Raw genomic sequence first — 25463 nt, 5'->3', positions numbered from 1 at the left:
ACCGCGTAATTCGAACTGGTAAGACGCCAGATCGCTCGAAACGGCCATAAAGTATTGCCTAAGCAGATTTTTCGAAAGGAAATGACGAATTATTTGGAGCGGTGCTGTTTAAGCTCGCCGTCATTGGTCCACCGAAAACAGATATGATCATCACCGGAAACCGGTACGCGTCTCTACATCCTCTTCTGCTTTACTCCCACTACACGTGTACCGATGTCTCCGGCCTGTCCTGTAATAACCCTGATGCGTCAGAGAAAGAGTATAGACAGGGAGAGAGAGAAGGAAAAAAGTAGATAGAAAGAAAGAGAAACATAGAAATTCTTGGTGCAAAAAATTCTTCGCGAGGTGGGATTTGAGCACGCCTACCCTCGATTCGAAGGCGAGCGTCCTAACCACTCGGCATCCAGGAACACCCGCAGAACGTAGCATAGACTTACATAGTACTGTATATAGCAAGGGGGTGGGAAAGATAGGTGAGCGTGAGGGGGAGAGATGTGATAATGAGAAGACAGAAAGGAAGAGAAAGGACGTAAGGCACAGCATACAAAGAATGAGAAAGAGAGAGAAAACAAAAAAGAGGGATAAAGAAATATAGTGCGAGATACGTCTATATATATATATATATATATATATATATATATATATATATATATATATATATATATATATATATATATATATATATATATATATATATATATATATATATATATATATATATATATATATAGTGATGACCAACAACGACGACGCTGGGCACCGGGCGCGCGGCCAGGATGCGAAGGCAGAGGAAGAAGCGGACAGAGAATAGAACAGCCGGCCCAGGAGCGGGTGCTGTCTCTGTGTCTCGTTCCTCACAATGGCGCAGCCTACAACGCAAGCCGAACCTTGCGGCTCAAGCCACCTGTCATCACGCGTCGTCGGCAGCACGGGTCTCTCCAGCCTAGGAACGCCGTCCACGCTTCCTCGATCATGGACACCATGGCCCGACCGCTGCTACAGCTACCCATCAAACCATCCCAGGACGGCGTCCAGGCCTCCTCGGTGGCTCAAGGTCACGCTTACCCCGGCGCCGCCAAGACAGTACACGGCCTACCGTTGCCCGGGAATGTCGCTCACGCTTCCCGTGGCGACACCCTCTCATTCAGGGCTCCATCGGCACCTGAGCTGCTTTGGGATGCGGTACAAGCTCCTTCGGACCAAAAGCCCACCGTCATGGGCCCAAAGACCACCGCCTAGTGGTCCGACATTACTGGCTCCCCACGCGAACCATCGGAGAGCCCGCGCACCTGCGGCGTACCATTGCGCGACTCCGCGTCACGGCCAACGCCTTGACAGCGTCGAGCTCTGCGCTGTTTCCTCCCATCATTCCGGCACTGATAGCAATCAACGCCATGTTGGACGTAGCCACTTCGCTCGACCTCGAGGCCAGCTCGCCTGAGCAACGTAGAGGCACCGGTCTACCCTCAGCCAGGTCTCTATCAAACTTGGTGGCTTCGCGCACACACTCTCCCGTTTCGCGCCTACCGTTTCACCATCCCAGGCTACCTTCGTACTACCGGAGTTCCGCGGCTTCCAGGACGACGCCGGAAAGTGGGTGACGACCGTCAACGCCCTAGGAGCTCGCGAAGCATGGACGGAGGCGCAGAAATGGTCCATGGCGGTAGACCGCCTTCGGGAAGGTGCCGCGGCGTGGCACATGTACGAAGGCGTGCGGCAGCAGTCCTGGGCACCTCGAGGCTACAACTGCGAACTGCAGCTCACCGGCAGACAGCTACGCAGCCTGGCCTGGTACAAACACCGGACTCACGCCACGCTGTGACGCTGCCTCGGTATGCGACGCCATAACATCAATGCCAATAGTCGAAAGCATTTCGCGTCCCTATCTATCGGAAAAGCTGCCCCCATGATCGCCATCGCCTGAGCACTTGGAGGCACCGACCCGCGTCGTTCTGGACGTTGCACCACCTGATGAGACATACCTCTCCGCGGATTCCACCAACATCCTCTCTGACCAGACGGAAGCGGATCTGCGTGCGACTCACTCAGTGGCAGAACGTGAGAACGTTCCCAACTTGCTCAGAGACGTTTCTCTAGACGACACCAAGCTCTCTGACACGTCTCAGATTGTTCTCATCGAGGACCTGCACACGCAGCACAAGTCTCCTGAAAAGGCTGCTGACGAGGACGTCCCGGTTGTGCCGAACGTGGTGTAGCAGGTTGCGTTACCATGGCTACCATTTCCAAAATGTGGAGCGACAAGGGTGAGCGTTTCGGGATCAGCCTGCGACCATGCCGATACAGTCAGAGCCGTCCGCCAGAACCGTCGCCACGAAAATTGCTCGCCAAGCCGCATCGTGTCAGAGGACGTCGACTACCACGAAACTGCCAACTCCGTCCACCAGAGGAGAATGATACAGCTTTCCCTGCAAATTCGCAGCGTGGCCGAGGTAGTAGAACACGACACAGTCAATGTCGTCCCCCAGAGTCGTCATCGGCAAATGTTCAAGCCAAGCCCCAGCGTCTACAACAAATTACCGAATCGACCACAAGGACATAGCCGGTTTCGGCCAGCGGAATTATATTTAACAAACTTCCAGACGAAGTTGCAGCCTGGCCGAGTCCGGCCACTCCGAAGCAGTCAGTGCCGCCCACCAGAGATACTGTCGGCAGCCCACCGCCCTCGCAGTCATGGCAGAGTGTGATTACCAAGAACGACACTGCGCACCGGGCGCGCGGCCAGGATGCGAAGGCAAAGAAGATGTCAGAGAATAGAACAGCCGGCCCAGGAACGGGTGCTGTCTCTGTGTCTCGTTCCTCAAATACACACACACACACACACACACACACACACACATATATATATATATATATATATATATATATATATATATATATATATATATATATAGGCAGCGAGAGAGAGAAAGGTATGAAAGAGAAATAAAGATTAAAAATAACGCCAGGCCTGCGCTGAAACCGCAGCACAGTCACAGCGAAAGCTGGCAGAGCGGCGTTTCTAGAGCCCGTTAAGTTCTCTTGGGGCTACAATACAAGTACACTAGAAAGGTGCCCACTACGCCATAAATCACAATTTTTGTGAAGTTGGGAAGCACCTACTAAGCCATTATTCTTCATTCTGCGGAGAAGCGAGACACCAGCTACACGTCTGTAAGGCATTATGTGTACTTTGTTGACGCGACGACTGATGACGATGAAGAATTATGGCTCAGCCCTTTGTAATGGGTTGGAATCTTTAAACGGCCCACCAGTTATGTAATTTGCATTGGGTGACGCCCGGTCAATATTTCCCACTCCCGTCATGCTGTATAACATACGTTGACGTGGGAGAGAGAGGAGGGGCGAAGAACTTTACTGACACCCCGAGGAAGTGGACCATGCGCTTATGGGCTTCCTTGGCAACCAATACAAGTGCACTTGCGAGGAACCCACTACGCTATAAATCATTGTAATTTTTGAGAAGTAGGGCAGCAGGCAATGTGCCATTTTTCGTCATTCTACCGAAAGCGTTGGTACCTGCTAAACGCATGTAAGGCATTATGCGCACTTTGTTGATGCTGTGCCTGATCACGATGAAGAATTATGGCAGAGCCCTTTGTAATGGGTTGGAAGCATTCAACAACCTACACGTTGCGCAATTCGCATTGTGTGACGATTGGTTACAGAATTAGCGTTGTGCGACGCTTGGTGCTTATTTTACTCTTCTACCACGCTATATTGCATGTGCTAATGTGGTTCCTTCCCGACATGAAGCCTGTATAGGTCGTTTTTGCAAAGCAGTTTCGAGCACTGGCATGGCTCAGAGGTTGAATACTGGGCTCCCACGCAAAGGGCCCAGGTTCGAACCTCGTTCCATCCTGGAATTGTTTTCTTATTTCGTTTTTTTTTTATATTTCGAGCGATACTGGTTACGGACACCGGCGGCGGCGGCGGCGGACAACTACGGCGCCAAAAACGGCCGGTGAAATGATCTCATAACAGCTTTCGCTGTAAAACGCCAGGCCTGCGCGGAAAGCGCAGCACAGTCACAGCGAAAACCGGAAGAGCGGCATTTCTAGAGCCCGTTATAAACTTTCTTGCGGCTACTAATAAAAGTGCACTAGCAAAGTACCCACTAGGGCACAAATCATAATTTTTGTGAAGTTGGGAAGCACCCACCATGACGTAATTCGTAATTCTGCGGAGAAGCGAGGTACCATCTTTGAGGCATTGTGCACTTTGTTTATTCTACCGCTGATGACGATGAAGAATTATGACTCAGTCCTTTGTAATGGGTTGGAATTTTTAACGACCAAATATTTACTTAATTCACATTGTGTGACTGTCGGTCGTTATTTAAATCTCCCACTACGCTTTATGACATTCGTTAACGTGAGAGAGGGAGGGAGGCAATTAACTTTCTTGAGATCCTGAAAAATGGATCATGGGAGCGTTATGGGCTTCCTTGGAAGCTACTAGACGTGCACTTGCGTGGAAACCACTACGTTCTAAATCATAATTTTTGTGATGTAGAGAAGCAGCCACTATGCAATTTTTCGTTATTCTGCGGAGAACCGTGGTACCCGCTAAGCACCTCTAAGGCATTATGTGCACTTTGTTGATGCTGTTGCTGATGACGATGAAGGATCATGGCAGAGCACTTTGTAATGGGTTGGAAGCATTCAACAACTTACTCGCTGCGCAATTCGCATTGTGTGACGCTCATGGTTACAAAATTCGCATTGTGTGACGCCTGGTTGATGTTTTGCTCTTCTACCACGCTACATTACATATGTGTATGTGGTTCCTTCCCGACATGAAGCCTGTATGGGGTCTTTTCGCAAAGCAGTTTCAAGCACCGGCATGGCTCTGAGGTAGAACACTGGGCTCCCACGCAGAGGACCCGGGTTCGAACCCCTTCCCATCCTAAAATTTTTTTCTTATTTCGAGTGACAGTGGTTACGGACACCGGCGGCGGCGGCGGAGAACTACAGCGCAAAAACGGCCTTTGTTGTGGTCTCATAACAGCGTTCGCTGTAGAAAGCTAGATAGAGAAAGAAATAGTGAGAGATAGAGAGAGGCCCGAGAGATTAATGAAATATAAGTAAACAGCGAAAAAAAGACAGGAAAGCACATAGAACAGACAAGAAGAAAGAAATAAAAAAATGAAAAAAAGGGACAAAAAAGGAAAGGTAAAATTAGCTAAATTTAGCAAAAAAGAAAATCCAAGAGTCCACAGGTGCCCATCACATCCGCTGTCACTTTAGAATTGTGCCTCGAGTGGAAGCTACGCGAACTCTTCCTGTTGGAATCCATACTTTGCCTCAGGATGTTCTGGCAACGAACCTTTCTTGAAAATAGCACTGTTTTGTTATCTAGCTGTGTGGTTGGCATATGCGCAAACGGCTCAGATGTGTTACTTAGTTGACATACTGTACGGCGGCATAAGATTCTATTCACCGCAGCTAAACAGGGTAAATTTAAATTAAAGCCACGAAGCTCCCCCCGCCGGTGTCGCTTCATGCTCCTTCACCCAGAGAAAGAAGGGTGGGGCATTTCCTTTCTGGCTGAGAAGCAATCGACGGCAGGCCTCGCACGCGGGCTGGGGTTATTGCTTGCGCCCTCCGCGCGACGGAGATGGCCAGCTTGTTTCATCTCTGCTTCAGTCAAGTTCCTCGCCAGCGCTCGCCAGTTTTTACTCGCGAGTATGACATACGATGCGCGGAGAGATGTTACCGTTTTGCACTTTATGCGGAACATGACGGCGACGGCGACTACTTGCCCAGAGTGTCCATATAAGTGCTGTCGCAATAAAAAAATATAGAAAAACCGCGGGTGCGAGCTCGCCCTTTTTCTGTAGAGCTGCATTGTCTCCTCTGTAAATTGTTCGTCCGCTGGAAGAATGAAATAATCCGGCGCTTTTCCATTGGTGTCGTTCTCGCCTTCACTGCCCTTCTTAGAGACGATATCTCCTCGCCACATATATTTTATCACTTACACATACAATGTCAGCAGTGAGCGTTGAGCCTATCAGGATTTCGTGCTTGTCGGCTACATCCTGTTATCTCGCTTGCGCAGTCGCAAACGCACAAAATGGAGCAAAATCAGTCGATCACGCACGGTGCTCATGTGAGACAAGAAATAACGGGCGGGCGACTGCATGGCTAAACAGGGTGGGATACAATTCACAAGTGATATTTCTTGTATATGGACCAATCAAGACTATCTACTCCAATGATCTCAGGTGAATCATCCTTCTGGCGTCAATGAGTGCGCCACGAAAACGAGAAACATCACGAGAGGATAGCGCGCTCGTTTTTCAACAGCCAAGCTGTTCTAGCTCGGCGTAAAGTGTCTGACCGTGCCCGAAAACCATCATCATGAACGGGTATGTGCCATAGAATTTCGGCAAATCCCACTACGGCGTAGCCTGTAATAACACTGACGGCTCAGAGAACGAGTACAAAGAGAGATTCAAAGGTAGAAAGAGGGAGACAAACAGAGAGCCGGAAAGAAAGATATAAAGAGAGGGAAAAATTCCTGACGATCCGGGATTTGAACGCGCGTAGCCTCGATGCGAAGGTGAGCGTCCTACCACTCGGCTATTCAGGCACGCTAGCAGAGCTTAGCACAGCCTTGTATAGTATAGTGAGAATGGGAAGTGAGCATGATAGGACAGATGTGACGGTGAGGAGGGGGAAATGAGGAGAGGAGAGAGTGATGCATAGCACAGAAAAAAAATAGAAACAGAGAAATGGCGAGCAAGAAATGCAGAATGAAAAATAAAGAGACAGAGAGAACGTCAACGAAAGAGAGAGAAAAAATTACACCATTTCCCGCTAAAGGGAGCATGAGGCGATGCGAATCCGGAGCACTTGCACGATCGCGTTCCGTTGGCGTTCTTTGGGCATGCTACCGACCTCGCGTCGTGGAACCCGAAGAGGAACGCTACGCGTGTCTTGTCTTCCCTCTAGCCTGGCCGTTATTTCTCACAGGGCGAGCGGGGAACACAGTAGGTAGGCGTGCGAGAGGGGGGCAGCGTAGGAGAGAAGAGATAGGGGGAGGGCACGGGCATGCGCTGGTGCTCATCGCGGCGTTGCGCAGGAGATAATTTCGGCATGTCTAGCCCGCGTTTCAGAGGAAGAGTGGAAAGGGGGAGGGGAGAGAGAAAGGGGAGAGGGGGAAGGAGGAGGCGAGGTGGAGATGGTGAGGGGAGAGGGAGAGTTGAGAGGGGGCAGTGGATGTGGAGAGGGGGAGGGGAGAGGGTATGCGCATGCGCAGTAAGGGTGGTCACGCCGCACACCACCACCACCACCGGATTGAACTCCGCCATAGGATACTTCGCATCTAAAAAGATAGAAAGAAAGGGAAAGGAAACATCGCGTCGTCTAGTGGCCAGAGTAATGGGGCGCCAGAACAAAGTGCGTAATATTGAGGGGGAAGCCTCGCATCACGAAGCTAGGCGTGTCGGTAGTGGTGCAGAACTATTGGTAAATTGACTATCGATAGTGTAAACAGACTATCGATAATACTGCTAGGGACAAACTATCGATAGTGCAATTGGTAGAATTATCGTTTATATTACTAGCGATATTACTGCCACACGTGTTTATTCTTTGTTTTGATGTATTCGGGTTTCACCCGCAAAGACTGTTAGCAACGTTTGATGCAGACCGCGTCGAAATGAAGATTCACGATTGTCTGAGATCATACTGTGAAGAGCACCCGTCACACGTGAATAGTTAATTTTATTCGAGAGCTTACGCGAGCACCAGCGATAACGCTGGATGTTCGATGACTGATGTATAAAAGACGATGCGTTCCACCGACGATCAGATTATTCGACGGCCGACGACTGTTCTCGCCGCCATCAGTGCTCAACATGTATCGCTTGCATATTTATTTTAACACGAAAGTGTTTTATGCCGGGGTCCACCAAGACTTCAGTGACGTATTTCCGTCACGGAAATGACGTCGAAAAAATATACACAATCAGATGCAAAGAAAAAAAGTTCCGTCAACGGGCGTCGAACCCACGACCGCTCGGTCCGCAACAACAGATGCCGGGCACGCTATCCACTGCGCCGCGGTCACAGACTCCAGAGGCTTTACAAACGCGCCTTTTATATCTACCAATCTCCCGGTCGGCGGGGTGGAGTTGTCCTCTGGGAGCGGTAAAGTAACGTAATTCGTCCTTACTGTGGCCTCCGCGATTAGCACATGCAACGCCTTACACATCCCTTCCATTCGGCGCGTTTTCAATAGAAGTTCAATTTTGTCAATGCCTTAAAACACCGCGAGGTGGCGAGCTTAGCCAAGCGTCGTAAAAGCGTCGGCCTCCCTTCATAGCTCTGCGACGCGCGCCTGCGTCACCTGGCTCTAACACCGCGTTCCCCACTCACGCGCTCGCCCCTAGAAAAATCGCGGCCGGGCTACCGGTGCGGCGCAACGCGCTTTGCGTTTCCCTCTAGTCCGGCCATGGTGTTCAATGACATTTTAACATGCCGCGCGATGGCGACCAAGTTCTTCGTACAATATGCGACGTTCTTCTGGCTATCGCAACTAGTTCTCTGATTACGCTTTCACCGTTAACTACTACAGCTACCACAAGGGTTTGTTTATTCATTTAGCAGGGACGTTAGTCGGACATCAATATTCATTGTGCAAACTCTCTTATATCAATGTACAGCAAACATTCAGTTACTTCTGTGAGGGCACGCTTTACTTTCGTGTTATTCCGATTCCTATGACGGAGGGATCAACCATGTTTTTTTTATTTTCAAGGCACAAGTTCACCCAAATAAAGAGCTCCGTATTTCCCAGTCTTGCTACAACATTATTCACCGTCACAACCACGTGACAACGCTATCAATATTGGTGTGATTAATAATTATGTTGCTGTCCGGCCATATTGTCAAACTATTTGCGATAGCCTACTATCAGCTTCGCTTAATTATGAGCAATTTTCGGCAATAGAAATAAATTATGTCAGCAATAAAAATGGCGGAATATGTCCATCAATATATTTATATCCAAAAGCAAGCAGTTACACCTTACAATTAACAAACTTAGTTCTTGAGATACTTTTATTTTGAAATCATTATATGCAGTTTACGTTTGAAGCCGCGCAGGTCCACCACATTCAATGGCTTTCTTCCCGCTACAGCTGAACAGTTTGACTTTAAGATCATCTGTCAGCAAAGCACTCTGGTGAAGAACAAGAGCATGTCAACTTTCTTGACCTTAAGCCCCCATCTACGGCTCCTCAATGACCAAGCGTGCGGGGAACCAAGTTTAGGCTGCAATGAGTTCGCGCTGTTGATTTTATACTATCGATAGTACACCATCAAATTTACTATCGATAGCGCTGTCGATAGTATTGTTTACCATCGATAGTTCGATAGTGACTCAGCTATCGATAGTATCGATAGTACCATCAATAGTTCTGCATCACTACGTGTCGGTCGGCGGGGACTACGAGCGGCGACAGGCCCGCGCTTCGCTGTGCGAAGATTTGCGCGACTTAGTGCAAACTGCCCGCAGACTTTTTTTTTTGTATTTTCGGAGGCTGTTTTAGGCTCTGTAAGAAGCCGGGGCGTGCAAACACGGACAAACTAGACTAGTTGAGACACCACAAGCGCTGCTAAGAACTGAAAAATCATACAGTGGCGGAAAAGCAAGTAGACACAAATACTTATCTGCGCATTCCCAGCCAAGAGGGGATACCTATAATTCAGGTGCGCATGGCGGGCTGTGTGAGAAATAACAGTTAACTCTTTTGATTTCTCTCTTGTGTGCGTGTTTGCACGTCTTGTCTTTTTAACACCAATACGTAACCACAAGCTCAGCTATCTGTTTTCTCCTCTTCGCCGTGGTTGAAGCGCACTCCGTCTATCACATATGTCTCAATAGTTGCGAAAGCGTGGCGTCAAAATAAAGTTGCAGAAGAAACAGGAAACAGAGGGCGCGCTGCTCGCCGAGCTCCCGCCAATTAGCGGCGGCTAATATGTCCATATTGCCCATTCGGGTTAAAAGAAAAGACTAACGGCGGCGCGCCGCAATTCTTGCGCAGCGGCGTGATCATTGCCGGGACTTTGGCGGCGGCGCAAGCGCCGTGAGCAAAAACAGGCGGCGCCGCAAGCGGCGGCGCACAGGTTAAACCTGCCGTAGCTGCGGCTGCGTCTCTCATAATCATATTGCGGTTTTGGGACATTAAACCTCAGGTATTATTATGAATATTATTAGCTGTCGTTACTCGCGCTACGGGAAGGCGACGTTAACAAGCGCACGGTACCGTTGTGTGCGGCTCAAACCGGAGATAGGCTTCAGCACTAGCCGTGCCTAGAGCGAACCCCTTCAGGGCAGTGAAAAAAAAACAACTAGAAGTTTTCTTTTTCTTTTCTCTTCGTGTGTATCGTGTTTTCTCTTCTTTTATGCATCGCGGCTGTGGATGCTGCAGACAAATAACATAGTATCCTGGAGAAACATTTAACGAATGCTTAAAATCACTTTTCTGAAGGAAATACTGCTCCCTAACAACTACCTCTTTAGCAGCGGCGAAGTTGAGTATTACAATTGTGATCTTGTTTCCAGGATCAAGATAAATCTTCTGAACATCGTCATTCTGAACGACTACGAGAACATCAAGCAATTCTTCTACAGAAAGGAATTTATGTACCGATCACATATTTTTGCGGGTTATCGTGACAGCTACAAAGGTAAGCGGATCTTCTCTGCAGACAAATTGTTTTAGATGAGCAAAATGGCGTTAATGAGCCATTGCCGTGAAGCACTGCGCTTTAGTTTAGGAAGGGAGAGCGTGGTAATTAAATCGAAGTATCTGGTTTCATTCATTTTAGAGCTTCGCATACCTTTTAAATACTACGCGTTTGAAGACTTTATGTGCATGAAACTAAGAGTTTCACAAGAGAGATTTTCACTGGTTCAATAGCACTTAGAGCCCGCAAAAACCTCGAGAGAAAAATCGTAACTGGCGACAAACATTGTGCTTCATATGTAGTAAAATTTAAGAACATCACGCTGGAAATACGGTTTCCTCAGTTATCCAGTTACCTGTGGGCATCATTATTTAGCGATTGCACGTGTGATGGTCCAGCGGGGCAACAATCACCGCGGCATGAATCCAACAAGCTTGGGCAAAAGTTTGCCCAAGCAGGTTGCTTTAGGCTCTTGGGGTGGTTGCACCTCCAAACATCAAGCAATTCTTCTACAGAAAGGAATTTCTGTACCGATCAAATATTTTTGCGGGTTATCGTGACAGCTACAAAGGTAACCGGATCTTTACTGCAGGCAAATTGTTTTAGATGTGCAAAATGGCGTTAGTGAACCATTGCCGTGAAGCACTGCGCTTTAGTTTAGGAAGGGAGAGCGTGGTAATTAAATCGAAGTATCCGGTTTCATTCATTTTAGATGTTCGCATACCTTTTAAATACTACGTGTTTGAAGACTTTATGTGCATGAAACTAAGAGTTTCACAAGAGAGATTTTCACTGGTTCAATAGCGCTTAGAGCCCGCAAAAATCTCGAGAGAAAAATCGTAACTGGCGACAAACATCGTGCTTCATATGTAGTAAAATTTAAGAACATCACGCTAGAAATACGGTTTCCTCAGTTATCCAGTTACCTGTGGGCATCATAATTTAGCGATTGCACATGTGATGGTCCAGCGGGGCAACAATCACCGCGGCATGAATCCAACAAGCTTGAGCAAAAGTTTGCCCAAGCAGGTTGCTTTAGGCTCTTGGGGTGGTTGCACCTCCAAACCGCTTGAGCACTATTTGCTCTGAGGCAACGGCCCCGACACTGTAGGGTGTTTCCTGTTTGTTGGTGTGGTGGTTCTTTGTGGACTAATTGAAATTCCTACGCCGCCGCACAGTGGACCTCTTTTTACTTGTAAGTGCAGTCTACTGTATTGTACCGTGCGGTAAGGAAGGATATTTCGCGCCTAGGAGCATCCCAGCACCAAACAAGTGGAGGGACTTGTTTACGCTTTCTCGAACACCATCTATGCCTGACGGTGCTACGACTTCTATTGACAGAAAAGCCTACACCATTACATCTCCTCCCACCGCCTTGAAGCTTCGGCTGCATAACTTTCAGTCCAGAATACGCGAGTTTCGTTTACGCAAGCAAGAACCTGTTTTAAACTCCGGCAAATCGCTCACAAGAGAGCAGAGAACTTGCACCTTGTGGCATGGTTATCTTCCTACACTGGCATCGCCAACGTAGGAAGAAACCGAGGACAGCCATGGGGGAGCGTCCGGCGGGTGTTTGCATCAAGTAATTGTCTGCGCGACTTGCCCCGCGCCGGGACCAAGGCTTGTGGCGCGACAGTGTCTTCCATTTTTTTATACTGGAGGTGTTGCAGACGAGCTCAGTCCGTCGACAGCATTGTTCGCAGCATCGCCAACCCGGAAGAGAGGGCAAGCGCATACCGACAGGGAAAGCATAGAATAAAGCAAGAATAGACCAGAGTGGCAGCCTATCATAGCAGAGATTGGAAAGGAACGTCAGGGTAAGGGTAAGGAGGAAGGAAGAGAGTAAAGCATTGTAAAGAAATGGAGTGTCAAGGGAAGGAATGAGGGAGGTCAGGGGAGGAGTAGAAGGTGAGGAGGAAGATAAAGAGCAAATCATAATAAAACAATGGAGTGTCAAGCCAAAGAGGCGAGGGGGGAGAGGAGAGCGAGCTGAACATAAAAGGGAAGCAAAGGTATTGGTGAGCAGGACGGAAGAGAGTAAAGTACAGTAAAGCAATGATTGTCAAAGCATTGATTGAGTGAGACGAGTGGGGGGAAGATGAATGTGAAAGGAAAGTAACAGCGGCGTAGAGGTGGCAGGGCGGAGTTGATCAGTGGTGGAGCCTATACGTCGCTGCGCCGAGCGCAGGCGGCATAGCAATAACAATGACGTCAACACTTCCTAGTAAAAGGCGCGCTCTAACATGGGTGCTCCTCTTTCGCGCTGCATTTCCACGTAGCGCTTGCGGCGTAGGACTTTCATCGCTGAGACTTTTCCTCAGCTCCGCTCTCCATTGATGTTTGCGCTAGTTAGGCAACGCCTAGAATTTTTGTTCACCGCTAAACTGTTTTACGTTCAATACACGTTCTTCTGAGTTCTTTGCACAGCACGACGGCTTGGAGAACCACACACACTATGGCGTGCCCCACATAATGATATCGTGCGTTTGGATCGTTATTCCCCTGATAATATTTAACATTTGTGGAGACCTCAATTAGCAGTAAATAAGTGACCATTTGTGGATACCATGTGAAACCAGCCTATCTTAACTACAATCCCTTGTTTTGCTTACTTCGGCCTTCTTTATAGTTCCCGCACTGTACCTCGGAGCCCTTTGCGACGACTGCCTGTGCGAACATTGACAGGGGGGTCGATACTATGGGGGCAATTCGAGGCGCTTGGGCAGGTTCACCTCGGCTTCTGCCTCCAGTTCATTTACCACCGACGTTATTTGGCTGTTTTACCCCAGATTCCTCGTTCTCCGCTCGTAGCGACGTTAAGCACCCAAAGAAAATGCTCGGAGCAACATTTTTTTCTTAACCTCAAGATCGTATTCGTCCAGGAGCTCATTCCTTTGCGCGTTTTGCCCTAATACATTCCACCGGCAGTAGAGCTCGTGAAGGGCCGAGAAATTGGAGAATTTTACGGCGAGACGCAGCTGTAGACACCTCTCGGTTAGCCATTCTTTTGAGCGACCGACATGTGCCGCAACTGGGGTTTATTCTTATCGCGACAGGTTGTTGATTATCTGTCAAGCTGTATGGTTGCTCATGAGAATTTTGTGGCGTTTTAAGTGTTTTTGGTACGTGTGTTGCGTGATAATTTGCTGGACTTTCAGTAATGGCTGTAGGAACAGGGCCCAGCCGTGGTCTAGTGGTTATGGCGCTCGACGGCTGACCCGAAGGTCGCGGTATCGAATCCCGGACGCGGCGGCTGCATGTTTGATGGAGGCGAAAATGTTTGACGCAAGTGTACTTACTTTTAGGTGCACATTAAAGAAACCCAGGTGGCCGAAATTTCCAGAGCCCTCCACTACGGCATCCCTCATAAACATATCGTGGTTTTGAGACGTTATACCCTAGATATTATTATGTGAAAACAGGTACACCTCTTACGTCTGTTTATCTTACGCAGCGTATGCGCTTATGCACGTCGTAAGGTTCCCTACTGGCGCTCAAGTAAAAAATTCTAAACAGCACTGAACGCACAGTGCGAGTGCTATTGAGCAAATCCTCGCACTTGATTACGGTATTTGCGGTACCAGCTGCACGTTCAAGAATCTAAAGTGGCAAGAAGCTCTTCATATTCATAGTTTCTCTCCCGAGTAGTTGCTGTCTAGAGTTCCCGTAAGGTTTCCACTAGCCGTAAATACCAACATGCCGTGCTCAGCGTCAACAAAAAGTAGACGCGAACATTAGTTTCGAAAATGACAGTGAACAACCGCTCTCTAACACGGCTCCAGCAGCCTTAATTTGCGCCTGTTACACCGTATGATGAAATTCAATGACAACATTTTCAGGTCTGGGAACGCTAAATGGAGAACCGTGGTCGGCAAATAGAAGATACTGTTTGTCTACTTTGCGTGACTTGGGGTTTGCGAAGACTGCGATGGAGGGCCACATGATGGTGAGAGCTTCTGCTATGTTTGCTTGCTAAACGTGCCATTGTGCGCTTTCTTGGCATCCAAACAAAGATGACGTTGCTGCTTTGCAGCAGGCGCGCTTTCAAGCACGTAAGGGAGCATGAGGGAAGGTTCGATGATATGAATTTATTGGACCCGGGCAAACTAGCAGAAGCAGGCTGTGGAGAAATATTGCGTTTCTGTCTAAATGGATCAACATTTTGTTGTTCAAAATAGCTTGACACTTGGCGCTGAAGTACTTTAGTGATTGGTTTCAGAGTTCAATGCGTTTTCGTCCTGTACCGTTCTTTGCGACGCCCTTCCCTCTCAAAACCGCAGGAAGAGTTCCGCCGCACAGCTGACAATATTGGCGATGCTAACGGGAAGCCGCTCGACCTAAATGAGTACGTGATCCCATGCGCATTCAACAACATCGTGTCCTTCTTCTACGGTGACCTGTTTACCCACGACCACCCGATGCGCTCGAAGCTTCACGGCCTGATGAACCAGGCGGCGCTCGTGCTGTTCGTCGGGTCGGGCCACAAATTCCTGCCAAAGAATCTACGGCGACTACTAGCGTGGATTCCTTTTACCCAAGAATATCGCATCGCACAAGTAATGGCGAAACTGGATGCCTTATCCAAGTGGGTGTATTTGATGTTTCACAAACGAGTATGATTCACTGATAATGTGTGCTGACACGCTGAAGAGACGATGACGGGACTTCCAAAAACGTATGACTGTATAGGCTTTTCCTACTTGATGCATATATTCTTGAGTACTACGAGTATCAAATTATTATTATCGTCGAGAAGGCCGAAATAGTTTCACCACTTTGCTCTGTTGGACTTGCACATAAATCGGAATACATGAGCGGCTTTGCATTGCTGCATAATCGAATTGAGCTCCCTGCAGTTTAGAGAGAACCCGCGTTCCGAAATTAAGCATTGAAAAGCCTACAGCGCCTGAGCACTCAGGATGGGTGTCGCACGTTTTCAATATAGGGAATAACAAAAAATAGGCTAGTTTAGCTTACAGTGTCATTAGGGGTGCATTGATTGAGTACTGCGACAGTTTTGACAGTTGAGTAGAGTATGAGGCAGTTGAGTACGCGTTGTTTTTCAGTGGTAATGTGTCGTTGACCCCAATATTATGGAGGCAATCGCAGGGCATATTCCAAGGACTGACGTATCGGCACGCCGAAACGCGCCACGAAAGCGCGAAGAACTTAGGGTAGGTCCTTTTAGCGCGCCGTCGAACGCTGGTTGTCGTCCAAAGCCCGATTCAGAGTCAAAAGTTGATAGCACAAACAAAATATATTCTCAGGTATGGCAGTACAAGGATCACACAAACATGCACTCTCGGCTGGTGTCAATTACAACTCACAGTATAAACTCAGATGGCGTTTAAAACAACAGAAAGAAAACAAATACACGCACTTCAAATGCAATTTCATGCATTACAAACTAGTCGAGTAAACTTAGTCTTCTATATTCACCAATCATGTCCAGTCCTCAGTTTTTGGAACATGACTTGAATGCTTCTTATCCAGGAAACACTCACGCAAACTCTAGCGCTGATTGTCGTTGGACACACTCGCGCAACTTTCCAGGACACACTCGCGCACCTTTCCACGGCTCACACGGCGTCATCACCGCATTCTTCCAGATCGCCTGACCGCACTACACCATAAAACACGTCTTCGTTGGCCGACCGAACCACCCTCCCTTCAACAAGATATCTTCTTCGCCATCTCAGGACTGACTGCCTCCCCGTTGCTGCACGCTTATATCTCATAACTGAGGATAATTTTGGCGCTAATCAAACAAGCACACACAACACAAAAGAACAGAACGGGCGCCGAAATTCTAACTAATTTTATTCCACAGCGGAAAGACAACACCGTCTCAACGTAAAAAATGATTTTGGCAACCTGATGGCAGCACATAGCAAGGTGTGTGAATGCTACCCCAAGGTCACGGACACGACGTTCATAGGAAGAGCAAGAGAAAAAACGGAGAGAGAAGTAATAGAGGCGTATTTCATCAGGCAAAGGGGTGACGCCTGCGTCAGCACGGCTTCACTATCACTTCAAGATAAACAGATTAGTTTTCTCAGCAGCACGTTACGGTTCCCTGTTTGTTAAGAAAAATGTGATGCGCGCGCACTCACAATGTGGCTCGGCTTGTGCTATAAAATCGTCTTTCCGCTGCGGAATAAAATTAGTTGGAAGTTCGGCGCCCGTCCTGTTCTTCTATGTTACGTGTGCTCGTTCGATTTGCGTCAAAAGTATCCTCAGTTATGAACCAGTACCAACTAGCTCAAACCAGAATTCTGCTTATATTTCCTCGCGCCCGGGTTCCACAAGCTTGCGAGTGTCTTCTTCGGCGTGGAGCACAGCCAAAGCTAGGCAAACGGCGAGGTTCCACTCGCGGCGGCGAAGGCGCTACCGGTTGCCGGTAGCCGCGTGAGCTTCTTGAATTCTCTCGAGCATGCGTGGTATTCGCTTTCATATCGCTCGTCTGCTGCGGAGGAGGTGAGGGAGGTGCGTTTTGGAAAGCTACTGGTGTCGGCGCCTGGAATCGCGTCGTGTTCTGATCCTTGTTTTTTTCGTTGTGCGCGCTCTTCGAGGGAACTGTTTCATGCCGCCGTCTGAAATTCATGCCGTCGTCTGAATTTCATGCCGCCGTCTGAAAGCGGCGGCGCGCGCGCCTAATAAAGCGCTCGTTTGTGACAATATGTGATACGCGCAGGAAGCAGCGACGCAGCAGCTATTTTGATGTTTGCCGGATGGTGCTCTACGTTCGGAGAATCTTTAGATGTCACTCGGTGTAACATAAAGTGGTCTAAACTGAGGAGAGTCTGCTACCAGATATTACTGTCTTTACGATAAGAAAATGCCAGTTTCATACATGCTCTATTTCATTTAGAATAAAGCACTCGAAATAAGTTTCGTGTTGAAGTTCAGGTGTTTGTCAACTCTAAATTTTTGTCCAGTGCTATGCAAAGTCTTTGGCAAAATTTGTTGACGAATTGCTATTTTCTGCTAAGCCAAGCAAAGGCACGCCGCCAGTCGGCGACACAGGAATGGTGGGCAAGGGTTCTCCAGGTGCACGGAATGTCACATGTAGAAAAAAAAAGCGCCCGACGCCGTTGACAGTAAAATCGCGGAGGCAGTGCTGACGGCCCCTGCCTATGGCAGTCGCTGTATCTCAGGGTCGGTTCAGCATCCACAATGTTTTTCGGTACCTAGCTTACCCGAGAAGACAAGTTGCAGGACTTTCCCGCCATGAAAGCGGTATTTATTCATTACAACACGAGCTTGTTCTATCTTTCAACGGCAGAGACAATTTTCTCTTTCCTGTCTAGAAGAAAGCCTACTTGAGAAGCCGTTCTGGTTTAAGTGCAATGAACGCACCAACCTTGTCCGCAAAACACAACTTGCGTGTAATTCACTCAAATCATTGGCGATCGTTAGTGATGACTCGCGTGGTATGCTCGACATGGAAATTTCAGTGCGCTGGAAAATTGTTCGCAATATTATGCTGGACTCAATAAATGTCCTTGTGCAGCACCAGTACCCCCTAAACATCAAAAAGTACCCTTGCAGCTAACAGCGCGAAACACGTAGACGAGGAAGCAAGAAGTGGACTTGCTGTACCGTGTCAACTCCATGAAAAAGTATTTCAGTATCTGCATTCCGGGATGCTGTATCGTCTTTTTGCGAAAGTATCTCTGGAATATCCCGTTACATGCAAGACAGGTGAATGTTAGCATCGCTATTGATGGCTTACAGCACGTGTATTTCGATATCTGTATTCCGGAATACTTTTCCGAGTATTTCTCTCAAGCGCTGCTTTGAACAATCAAATGACATTGCCAAGATCCTCTTCATTTTATCAATAAACGCAAGAAAATTTGTTTACCTATAGATATATCACTGCGAAAGTGTTTTTTTCTTGACGCGGGAGGCTCACTTTCACCGATTGACCTGAAACCTGGGCTCGTTTTGAAGAACGCTTTTATATATGCCGGAATTTTCACTGCGAGAATACTTGACAAAACCCTTTAATTAGGTATAATAGCAAGGGCGACAAAAGATAGCCGTGGAGAAATATAGTGGCACATTAGTTTCATCGTATGCTGGCAAATATACGACATATGATCTCACATAGAATGTGTTTATTTGGCCGCTATCAGGGAGCAAATTGAAGTATACAAGACAACAATGCCGAGAGAAAAAAAGAATGACTTTATTCTTGGGTATGTGAGAAAGATACAAGAAAGCAGAAATGAACCTCATCCCTCGTTCACAGGTAAGTCGAAAATATCATAATCCATTAATTCATCTTGCTTAATCATAACCAACCTGCATTGTGCTCGCTTGTGCTGTTTAACTAAAATTATTTCCATCCTAACGAGTGGCTTTACAATGTTTGCTCATTTTTCAGAAACTTAACAATAAAACCATCAGGAATGAAAAAAAGATAAATTATAGTTTAGTAATGCTGTTCTAATCACTAGATAAATTGCTGAAACTGTTGCCATACATCAGGTGCAGCTTTGTGTTGGCTACCATCACAATATTTTATCGAATCAGAAGGAGCCTGATGCGGCACCGCGGATTAATAAGCAAAAGCACCGGATATCTTTTAGTAAACAAGACTGCTTCACAGTAAGGTCTTAAAGGCCAACTCCGGCGATTTTCCGAGGTCGATGGATCTCAATGAAATTCGCTGGGTACGTTCCTTTCCACGTTTCCGTCATTTATGCCAAATTACAGGCTTGAGACAGGCGCAGATTGTTTGCAAATGAATTTGAAAGATTGTCTGCAAACGCCCTCCTGGCTTCCCACAATTATTGGCAACATTGCGTCTGTGACGTCAGTATTGGGAAGGCGGCGGAAGTGACGCAGCCGAGGGCACCGCTAACTTCGGCGCTTCGGCCGCTACAGCGAGCGTCTTTTGTGCACAAGGCGACACACAGCGTTGGTTTGGCCGGCGCTTCGCTGGTCGTCCCGACTGTCACAGTTTTCATACTCCGCGCCGGCGTGACCGGCATGCCTTGCACGACTTCCGGTTCGTTCGTAACAATGTCTACGTCATACGTAGACAGTACACTCGCTTGGGTTTCGGTTTCGGTGTAGCGCTTTCTTGCTAATTTAAAATTATTCTCCAATTTGCCGAGTATTTCTGCTATCGGGTCCGTAACAGGAGCGTCTCAGGAACACAAAAGCACCATTACTTTGACATGGCCAAAAAATCGCCGGAGTTGGCCTTTAAAGGAACATGGAATAAAAACGGGAGGAGAAAAGCGAAACATTCAAATTGTCATGCTGGATTTTACACGAGAAAATTTCGTGTAATACTTTTTTCCGATCGGTGCGGCAGCCCCGCAGAAATAGTTAACGGAATAATTTGAGCAAGGCACCTGAGATTTCCATTGGTTCACACCTTAATATGGGGCCAACATGCGATAGCAGGTTATTATTTGGATACACATTAATCGAAAAACAATGAAGTCGATTATTTTCCTGATGTCTTCGCTTTCGCCTTAAAACTAAAAGGCCTTCGCCTTAAAACGAAGAGCGGCACAGTGTCAATCTTTCGTGCCGCCACGGGCGCTGGCTTTCTACAAGTTCGCTCCGAGAGCGCTGACGGCGCCGAGAAGCGCTGGCCTGACGAAAAGCGAGCTATCCGTCGAAAAACCTTTTTAAACGCGTCTACCCAAAGTAATTTTGTTTCTAAATGTATTTTCAAAATGATGTTGGATTGCTGCTCCATATTATCTGCACTAGACCTGTCTTCAACTTTAAAATTTTCACAATACGGATTGAGGCTAATTCTGCGATCTCAAAAGCTAACTACAGAAGGAATTAACAACCGCTCTTGCAAAAATTGAAAACAGAAATGCCAAATTGAAGTCCTAAACGGTTTTGTGTGGCAGGCACTGAATGCTGAGATTATATACTAGTGAAGGTGTTTCCGGAGCGAAGTGACACAGCAGCCGCTTGCTTTCTACGCAGACGCCTACCTGGTCGGAAACATAAACACGTTCCTCATGGGCGCAACCTTCAGCACCAACATGACAATGACGTGGCACATGATAAACTTTGCAAAAAACCCAGACACGGTGCAAGCGCGGGTGCAGCGGGAAATTGACGAGGTGGTCGGACAAGAACGGCGGCCGACATGGGAGGACCGGAAGCGGATGCCGTACACGATGGCCTGCGTCTGGGAACTTGAACGATGGAAGACTCCCTCTGCGCTGGGCGTGGCAAGAGAGTAAGTTGGCTAGCTTCTGGTCATTGTGACCGTAACGCAACGAAGCATATCAAAGAGAGATGTAATTTTGAAGAGAAAATGCAACACTGACGAGCGGGATAGGATAGGTTGCATTCCATATTCGCGTTAATATTGGTGACGTCCTGTTTAATGTACTCCGATATAAGCGTTCTTAGGTGGGTTGGTTGGTTCATGAACAATGTGGCAGAACAGCGAAAGACAGAGAATTAGAAAGATAGAGAATATATAGGCAGGGGAACGACCACAAATTAAAAATCCAGGAATGACACAAACACTATAGAGTGACTCGATACCTTTATCTCTCATCCAAGTTAATAGTAGCCCGGCCTGCAGAGTCAGTCGATAGCGTTGTGCCATTCTTGGACTTTTCGTTTTTCATTGTTCCCCAAAATAACAGTAATTTATGTACTCTATTTTTTAATGTATAGATGCATTTTCTGTGGTTGCCCTACGTTTCTGGACATTTATATAAAGCGGGTTGTCCAGCTATACAATACAGTTGGCCTTGTCCACATTAGAAGCGAAGCGTGGAAAACATACATAAAACGGTCAAAATGTATTTTGTACATTATAGAATGCTTCATTCAACAAACAACCGCTTATTTAGTCAAGGCACGGCGCAGGCGCACGTGCTATTTGTAAATTACAGTAGCAAAAACAAGGAGACGCTAGGCAGCGACAATCCCACAGTGCATCTAAAATATGATATCACGGCATCCGAGCTGTTTGGTTATTGCTGCGCATGGGCTGCTCTGCGAATAGCAAAAGAAAAATAATTTAAAGCAGCTTGTTATACTTTCAGGTGCGCCGAGGATGCTGTTGTTGGTGATATCTTCATACCGAAGGGCGCAGTAGTTCTTCCGAACATGTGGGCGGTTCACAATGACGCCCGTCTTTGGAAGGAGCCGACGAAGTTTCTTCCTGAGCGCCACCTCAGTGAAGATGGAAAATCGCTTTTGCACAAGTCCCAACACTCTATTCCATTTTCGCTCGGTAGGTGATTTTGGTTACACGGAACGCGAAGCAAGAACGGCAACGTAGACGTGGCTTTTAAATGCGAAGCATTTCTTAGCGAACTTCTGCGACTTTGAGCGTATCTATCTATCTATCTATCTATCTATCTATCTATCTATCTATCTATCTATCTATCTATCTATCTATCTATCTATCTATCTATCTATCTATCTATCTAGCCGCCTACGACTTTGTGCTCTCCTGGTCGCTTGGTTAATCGAATGTACACCAAAGTTGGTATGGTGTAACATGACTGTATGACGAACATAAATGACAAGTCATAACATGAAAATCATGACACGCATGTCATGTACAGCATGATTTACACGCCACGCTCATGGTGCGCTGGCGGCCGTTTCGCTAGCTTGATATACACCAAAATTGGTATCTTGCGACGTGACTGTGTAACGAACATAAATAACACGAGTTAACGTGAAAATCATGACACGCATGTCATGTACAGCATGACTTACGTGCCAGGCTCATGGGGCGCTGGCGGCCGTAGCTTGATCTACCCCGAAATGGGCGCGACGTGGCGTGACGAACATAACACGAGTTAACCATGACTGTCATGTACAGCATGACTTACGTGCCACGCTCATGGGGCGCTGGCGGCCGTTTCGCTAGCTTGATCTACCCCGAAATTGGTATTGCGCGACGTTCCTGCGTGACGAACATAAATAACACGAGTTAACACGAAAGTCATGACACACATGTCATGTACAGCATGACTTACGTGCCACGCTCATGGGGCGCTGGCGGTCGTTTCGCTAGCTTGATCTACCCCCAAATTGATATTGCGCGACGTGACTGTGTGACGAACATAAACAACACGAGTTAACATGACAATTATGACACGCATGTCATGTACAGCATGACTTACGTGCCGCGCTCATGGGGCGCTGGCGGCCGTTTCGCTAGCTTGATCTACCCCGAAATTGGTATTGCGCGTCATGACTGTGTGACGAACATGAAAACACGAGTTAACATGAATATCATGACACGCATGTCATGTACAGCATGACTTACGTGCCACGCTCATAGGGCGCTGACGGCCGTTTCGCTAGCTTGATCTACCCCGAAAATGGTAATGCGCGACGTGACTGTGTGACGAACATAAAAACACGAGTTAACATTAAAATCATGACACGCATGTCATGTACAGCATGACTTACGTACCACGCTCATGGGGCGCTGGCGCCCGTTTCGTTAGCTTGATATACACCAAAATTTGTATCTTGCGACGTGACTGTGTAACGAACATAAATAACACGAGTTAACGTGAAAATCATGATACGCATGTCATGTACAGCATGACTTACGTGCCACGCTCATGGGGCGCTGGCGGCCGTTTCGCTAGCTTGATCTACCCCGAAATGGGTATTGCGCGACGTTACTGTGTGACGAACATAAATAACACGAGTTAACACGAAAATCATGACACACATGTCATGTACAGCATGACTTACGTGCCACGCTCATGGGGCGCTGGCGGTCGTTTCGCTAGCTTGATCTACCCCGAAATTGGTATTGCGCGACATGACTGTGTGATGAACATAAATAACACGAGCTAACACGAAAATCATGACACGCATGTCATGTACAGCATGACTTACGTGCCACGCTCATGGGGCGCTGGCGCCCGTTTAGTTAGCTTGATATACACCAAAATTGGTATCTTGTGACGTGACTGTGTGACGAACATATGTAACACGAGTTAACATGAAAATCATGACACGCATGTCATGTACAGCATGACTTACGTGCCAGGTTCATGGTGCGCTGGCGGCTGTTTCGCTAGCTTGATATACACCAAAATTGGCATCTTGCGACGTGACTGTGTGACGAACCTAAGTAACACGAGTTAACATGAAAATCATGACACGCATGTCATGTACAACATGACTTACGTGCCACGCTCATGGGGCGCTGGCGCCCGTTTCGCTAGCTTGATATACACCAAAATTGGTATCTTGCGACGTGACTGTGTGACGAACATAGTAACACGAGTTAACACGAAAGTCATGACACACATGTCATGTACAGCATGACTTACGTGCCAGGCTCATGGTGCGCTGGCGGCCGTTTCGCTAGCTTGATCTACCCCGAAGTTGGTATTGCGCGACGTTACTGTGTGACGAACATAAATAATAGGAGTTAACATGAAAACCATGAAACGCATTTTGCTAAACGACATACAAGACGATGTATGCAGCTCTGCTGGCTGCTTCGCATTACGTCGATTCCTACAATGCGTGGGATCTGCCGGCTTTTTTTGGGCTAGCTGGTTGAATGCATCAGAAGATGTCATTGGACTAGCAGATACGGACGTGGAAGACATAGTGAGACCAACGCCAACTTTCAACGGAATTTTTATTGTCACAAGCAACAGTACAAACAGATCCGTACACAGAAGAAGGCCCAATTACCGCACATGAAAATATCTGGCGTCCAGAAAAGCGAATTCATTTGCTGTCAGCGCCACATAAGGGCCGCTGACACTGCTATGACCGGCCCTCGCTACCAGGGCGTCTTCAAGAATCGCTCGCGTATTTTTATCGGCATTCCTATACAAACTATTGCACTCTTTTAAGAAATCTTCAACTCCCTACACCGCATTGTATACGCGTGCAAAAAAAAAGGAGACATGCTTAGCCATTTATTTCATGCTAAACACTCCAGTGTATCGCTTCCAAATTTCTTGCGGGAAAGCTGACATTGTGCAGTCGTGGAGATGCCTGAATGATGGGTTAAGAGAATACAGCCAGATGCTCGGTCGATATCGGGCTTGTGCCCTGTCTGTATATTGTAGTGATTGCGGATGCGAAGCCTTGTTAAAAGAGTGCGCTGTTGTGTATAGGAATGCCGATAAAGTTACGGCAGCTTCCCTCTAGTGGTGCCAAGCCTGAAGGAAGAGCAGAGCTAGGGGTGGCCTTCCTTGTTTCTTTTTCCTTCCTTCTTTCTTTCTTTCTTTCTTTCTTTCTTTCTTTCTTTCTTTCTTTCTTTCTTTCTTTCTTTCTTTCTTCTTTCTTTCTTTCTTTCTTTCTTTCTCTTTGTTTCTTTATCTCTTTTTGTATCTGCTTCTTTCTAGTTCTTTCTTGCTATTTTTTTCTTTGTGTCTTCGTGTGTTGCTTTCGGTTTCTCATTCTTTCTATCTTTATTTATCTTTCTCCTCATTCTTTCTCTCTCCCTCTCTTTCTATTTGCTGCTTAGTCTTTCCTTCTATAGATTTCTTTCTTTTTCGGTCTTGCTCTCTGTTTTTTCTATCTCTTTTTTATGTATGTCTCTATATCTTTCTCTCCCTTTATATGTCTTTGTCTGTCTTTGTCTTTGTATGTCTTTGTCTGTCTTGTCTTACCCTTTTCTCTCATTCGCTCTCTTTTTCACCTCAGGAGTTTTGCACGACGGATTACAAGTTAACGATCACATATACAGCTTCGCTTTTAAAATACGCGAGAGTTTGTTGAAGCCGCCCTGATAGCGAG

At 47.2% G+C, this 25463-nt stretch overlaps 1 protein-coding gene across 1 annotated transcript in view; it reads left to right on the top strand.

The window, feature by feature from the left end:
- The first annotated feature begins 2230 nt into the window (after positions 1-2230).
- LOC125756382 (cytochrome P450 2U1-like) overlaps positions 2231-25463 on the top strand; it is a 28948-nt gene continuing 5715 nt past the window's right edge. The window contains exons 1-5 of the mRNA XM_049411066.1: positions 2231-2264; positions 2601-2763; positions 10594-10718; positions 20685-20943; positions 21767-21957. Of these exons, the coding sequence (XP_049267023.1) occupies positions 2231-2264; positions 2601-2763; positions 10594-10718; positions 20685-20943; positions 21767-21957 (772 nt within the window). The remainder of the gene's footprint in view (positions 2265-2600; positions 2764-10593; positions 10719-20684; positions 20944-21766; positions 21958-25463) is intronic.

This window comes from Rhipicephalus sanguineus, chromosome 11 (genome assembly GCF_013339695.2).
Source record: "Rhipicephalus sanguineus isolate Rsan-2018 chromosome 11, BIME_Rsan_1.4, whole genome shotgun sequence".
NCBI classification, from domain to species: domain Eukaryota; kingdom Metazoa; phylum Arthropoda; class Arachnida; order Ixodida; family Ixodidae; genus Rhipicephalus; species Rhipicephalus sanguineus.
Note: the sequence above shows the minus strand (reverse complement) of the source record. Positions and strands in the feature narration are given on the sequence as shown.